The 5,938-nt window shown below is 29.3% G+C and overlaps 1 protein-coding gene across 2 annotated transcripts; it reads left to right on the top strand.

Annotated features, from left to right (window-relative positions):
* The first annotated feature begins 24 nt into the window (after nt 1-24).
* On the top strand, nt 25-2,924 carry LOC107002998 (protein LATERAL ROOT PRIMORDIUM 1). 2 transcript variants are annotated; one of them, XM_015201221.2, is made up of 2 exons: nt 25-1,601; nt 2,545-2,924. In XM_015201221.2, the coding sequence occupies exons 1-2, from the start codon at nt 866-868 to the stop codon at nt 2,832-2,834; spliced, it is 1,026 nt and encodes a 341-aa protein (XP_015056707.1). In that variant the 5' UTR covers nt 25-865; the 3' UTR covers nt 2,835-2,924. The 2 variants fall into 2 exon arrangements, with proteins under 2 accessions (XP_015056707.1, XP_015056706.1); XM_015201220.2 differs by having other exon boundaries at nt 29-1,601; nt 2,518-2,924.
* Nucleotides 2,925-5,938: the final 3,014 nt, after the last annotated feature.

Here is a 5,938-nt window from a genome sequence, read left to right on the forward strand (position 1 = left end):
AAACCCCCCCCCCCCACCCTACCCTTTTTCTCCTCAACTGTTCTCTCTCCAATAATATCAGTTTATTTTCCTATATAGAAGTATATAGTTAATTTTTTATTTATTTTTTTGTATATAAAACAGAAAGAATCCTTTGGAAAAATGAGAGAAGGATAAAAGTAAAGCTTCAGAGCAAAAAAAAAAAAAAAAACTGATTATAGCATAGTGCAAGAAATGAAGGAGAAGAAGAAGTAAGTGCCCAACTGAGGAAAGGTCGTTATTGTAGCTGCCTTTTTTGCTTATTTTTAGCTTACAAGTCCCTCTCTCTTTGAAGAAAAAAATAAATAAAGAGAAATTAATGTGGCAGAGTCTGTGTTGAAGAAGAAAGAAGTATTAGTATAGTATCAGTAAAGAAACTCAGAAGCAGCAAAGAAGAAGAGAGCAAAAAAAAAAGACTCAGTAGCTGTTCTGTCATCTGTATCACCAGTCAGTTATTAGAGCAATATAGACCTAAAGTCACACAATTTTTTTTTCTATAGATCTTTCTTCTGAAAAACGAATTTCAGAACAAGACCCCACTTGTTAGTTTCTTTTTTCTTCATTAAAAAAATAAATAAATGTTTGTTGAAGATTTGTTCACTTGAAGAAACTTTATTTTTTTTAGTGAGAGATTTCTTTCTCTAAAGAGTCTGCAGCTGTGGCTACTGCAAGGAGATTGTTGCAGGGTTCAGATTCTGGGGCTTTTGCAGACTGGGTAGCTAATTCTTCTAATACATCAGCAGCTACTGCTATTGGGGACCTCTCTTTAGGTTTCAACGTTGCTGGTGGTGGCGGTGGTGGTGGTGGTGCTGGTACCACCACCACCGCCATAGGAGGCCATAGTGGTATGTGGTCTGCATCAGCATCGTCTAGACAGATGCAGATCAACTATGGCCTCCAACCTACAGAAATGGGTATGTTTGTTGTACATCCAGCATCTTTTCACCAACACCATGAAAACACAATCAATTTTGATCCACATGGTAATAGTAATGACAACTCCAATCTCTCTAATACATGTACTACAAACACATCTCTTGGTGTTGGGGTTGGTGTTATCCCACTCCTCACAGCTACTCCTTTATCAAACATGGTTACATTTGATGATCAAGATTTGGTTAGAAATAATAGAGGTGGAAATAATGGTGGGTTTCAGTTCTTCTCAAATGAACAACAACAAAATTCCACTACTAATTATACTAAAAATAGCACTAGTAGTAACAAAATTATTCTTGGAGGTGGGGGTTCAATTTCATCAACAACTTGTCAAGATTGTGGTAATCAAGCAAAAAAAGATTGTACACATAGAAGATGTAGAACTTGTTGTAAGAGTAGAGGTTATGATTGTAACACACATGTAAAGAGTACTTGGGTACCAGCTTCAAGAAGGCGTGAGAGGCAACTAATGGGTGCATCAACAACAACAAATAGGAATGTTGTAGCAGCTGGATCTTCTTCACAATCAACATCAAGTGCTAAGAAACCTAGACTTGTCAATTCTCAAACAACTACAACAGCTTCACATACTTCTACTTCAAATAATACACCTCCAAGAAGTTTTGACACTAGCTCCAGTCATCAAGGTACCCTCCTATTTACATTTTTGACATGTTTTTGAACTTATCAAGAATGTTTAGTATTTGCCATGATCATACCATTTTGTTAAGAGGTTTGGGTTTGGAAGTGTGATGATGGTATAATGTGTTACTTTGGGGAATTCGTTTGATAGCTGATTAGAATTATGTGTATATTAATTAAAATATGTATTTTCTATCGAGCATAAGATAATACTTATTCTTATGTTTTAGTTATGTTAGTCTCTAAATTGACATATACATAAATACTCCCTTGGTTTATTTGCACAACCTTTAAAGAAAAATTAATTAGGAGGGTAATGTGACTAATATATTTCTTATTGATTCTTTAATCTATATTTATTTACTTGTGTTTGTTCATTCTAGAATAGTTAATTCTAGAGTTGAAAAATATTGATTAATTCTTCTTTGATTGTTTAAATTGAGAAATATTCTCGAGTATTTTTAGTATATATGACAACTAAAATGGAACGGAACGGAAGTTGTTTCTTTATTAGCTATAAAATGATGCTTTAATGTCCCCTAATCATGGTTACTTTGTAATATTTTGAAGATTTTAAAAAATATTAGTTGTACACATTATTTCTACGTGTGGAATGTCATCTCTTGGAAAATGGTGTCATATAAAAATGATGTTCTTCATCCCCCTCATATCTCACAATATCTTTAACATTCAAACAATTTTGGCTGAACTTTACCAAACTTTAGTAGGATAGTTTAGTAGAGTGTATTAGAAAAAATAATAATACGTGTATTTACTCTTATGTACTAATGCAATGAGTTTTAATGCGTGTATCAGTATGATTAAATGATGCAATTGTTTCTCAAAATCTTTTATTTATCGTAAACAATATTTTTTAAGAATTTATGAGATGCATTGACTTGTATATCAATCATTATATAGATGCAAGTTTTAAAGGTTCATTGCCAGGACAAGTGAGGGCACCAGCTGTATTCAAGTGTGTAAGAGTGACTTCAGTAGATGAAGGTGAAGATGAATATGCATATCAAGCTGTTGTCAAAATTGGTGGACATCTTTTCAAAGGTTTCTTATATGATCAAGGTCTTGATGAACCAAAAGATAATAATAATAATTTTCCAAATTTATCTGATTTACATTTGGGTGCTGTTGCTACCAATGAACATCTTTATGCTGCTTCTACTAGTGGTGGTGGAGGATTACTTGGTGGAGGATCAAATTATGGTAATCAAATAAATTGATTATGACCACTATTTGTAACCTAATTAATTTTTGATTTTTATATAAAATGACATTGGATGGATATATAACATTATTTTTTATTACTATTATTTCTCTTTTGAGTTTTCAATTTATGTGTTGAGCTTTTGAAAGAAGTATAAGTTGTATTTTCCTTTTTATGGAAAATTTTGGAATTCATGAATTCTTGTACTTTGCTGACCTTTTACAACTCTGTCATGTTTCAACTTTCAAAGTTTAGCACTATTGTTTGTTTCTTGGTCTCAGACTCATATCGTTTTGTAGAACGTATAAAAATAGTAATAGGGTGATTAGTCGTTTGATTTGTTATGTTTAGGTCATGTTATAATTGAATATGGGACATTATGAAATACTAATTATTATTATTATTAATACGTATTTTAGTGTGGTTGGTATTTGATTGATCATTATGTGTCATTATTTCTTTATAGTTTACTGTTAAGGTAAACCAAAATCATGTTCAAGGTCTTAAACTTTTTTATTTAATAAAATTGTAAATTGTGTTATGCACTAGTTTTTATTTTTGGACAATAATTAGTTCTTTACTTTACTGTTTCTTAGTTTTTTTTTGTTGTTATTTTCATAAACTTTCAAATTTTATATTTTTTAGATTAGACGTTTGTTAGTGATGTGATGTTTTTTTCTTTGATACATGAACTAGTCATCATTTAAAATTATATTTTGCTTCTTTTTGTGACAATATTTCTTCCACCATTAATCATATTTGCGCATTTTTCGGTTTTTGTCTACATTTTCAACTCTTTTTTCCTTTACTTTGATGTAAGTGCTCTTTTGTCCCACTTGCCTCAAAACTCAAATATCAATTTTATTTCATATACTGTTGTTTTCCTCACTTTAACCTATTTTGGAGTTTCGAATTAAGTATTTATCGAAAATAGTTAATTTATTTTTCATATAATGATAAAGTATATGTATATTTTAAATTCTATTTTTGTGTGATTATATACTCAGGATATATTGTTGTTGCACTTTTTACTTATTTTGGATTTGTTTATTTATCGAAGAACGTATCTATTGGAAATAATTTGTTTATAAGATAGTAGTAGAGTTTATGTATATTCTAATATGTTGAATTTTGTTTTGTGAGATTATATACTCTGGGTATATTGTTGTTGTACTTTTACCTACTTTGAATTTATTTATTTTTTAATCGAATATCTATTGAGAATAACCTTTCTATCTTCAAGATAAATTTACGTATACTCTAGTATGTCAAACTTTGTTTTGTGGGATTACGTATTTTGGGTATATTATTATTGTATTCTTTGCATATTTTGGATTTATTTATTTTTTAATTGAGAATCTATTAAAAATGATGTTTCTATTTTCAAGATAACGATCAAGTTTAGGTGTTTAAATTTTTCTAAATCTTATTTCGTGAAATTATTTTGGATATATTGCTGTTATTGTTTTACTCTTTACATTATTTACCATTTTGTTGACATTTATTTGGTATGTACTTCTCTATTGTATTTGGTATTTAATGGCTAGTTTAAGTCATTGCATTAAATAAAAATGAATAATATTATGGCTATTAATTAGCTGTTGTTTATTATAGCCCTATATGATTGGAGTTGGGGATTTGGACTACATGAATTTTATTTTTATTAGTAGATGAATGACATGCTTTTATGAAAAAAATTAGTTTTTGTTGAAAATAAATTGATTTTTTTTTGATGATACTAGTGTTCTTTAAATTTATCACTAACCTCAAGCTAGATTTCATTTTAGTGATTCCAATATTAGAAAAATATATTACTATTTTATTTATTCATTTTAATTAATAAAAAAAGTATAATTGCTATTTTCCCCTCATTCCATTCTTAGTATTGAATAAGTACATAAAATATCAAAAGTATTCTGAACTATTGTCAATTTTAAAAATATTCTTTTACTTTATTAACTAAATTAAGATACACATTCGATCTTTCACATGAAATAATAAGTGATTTCAAATTTTTATAAAAGCATGAGATTCTTACTAAAATATCGAATGGAATATTGAAAATACCTCTAATTTTGTTAAAAATTTAAATGTATTTTATTCATGTAACAAAATTAAAAATGTATTCAAGTATAATTTAATGGAGTAAATGAACTTTAAAATTATTAATAATTTAAAAATAAAATTAATAATTTAGATTAAATTTAATTAATTTCACATTTTTGGTTAATTTAGAGATATATGTTGTTTCTTATTTTTACCTAGGGCAGTACATAGTTATCTGTGACCTACAACTTAGCACTGCAAAGGTGGCTTTTATGCCTTTTACTGGGATGCATTGAGCCACTCAAAACCCTAAAAAAGTGAGCCTACAACACTTGGGGAATGCAAATTCTTTTCCTCTTTTCTTTTATTTATTTTCAAATATTCAATTATAAAAAAATATAATTAAACATTATACTCATCTTCAACTCTATAGTTAGAGATAATTTGATGTGAAGGATTCAGCAAAATATTGTTGGATTAAATTATAGAATTGTTTAATTTGTTATTTGGTTAATATGTCTGAAATAATATGTCTTGAAATTAATAATTTATATTGAGATAAGTAATTTTTAAATAGAGTAACTTATTCCAGAATAAATAAATAATGAGAAATTCTTTAATTTTTTTTTATATATTGTTGAATGCCTTGAATCGGACCCGTTACAAACAGAACGGTATACAATGTTGTTGTATTGGGCCCTTAATTATCTGTCAATTCTGTATTTTGGGCCCAAGCCTGTTAGGGCGTAGCTTAGCACTATATATAGACGCTATGGCAAACCCTATTCTGTAATTCTGTTCTTGCCTCTCCATAATAAAACTGCTCCCCCTCTTCCCCGTGGACGTAGCCAATTTATTGGTGAACCACGTAAATCTGTTGTCTTTGTTTTTCGCATTTATATTTTCTCGTATTATCTCGAATTCCGCATAACAAATTGGTATCAGAGCCTCTCGGTTAATCGGTGTTTTTTTTGGAGAATTCGAGATGTCTGCTTTGAACGTGAAAATCGACAAATTCACAGGGAAGAACAGTTTCAGTTTATGGCAGATCAAGATGCGGGCTTTGTTGAAACA

This window comes from Solanum pennellii, chromosome 11 (genome assembly GCF_001406875.1).
Source record: "Solanum pennellii chromosome 11, SPENNV200".
Taxonomy (NCBI): Eukaryota; Viridiplantae; Streptophyta; class Magnoliopsida; order Solanales; family Solanaceae; genus Solanum; species Solanum pennellii.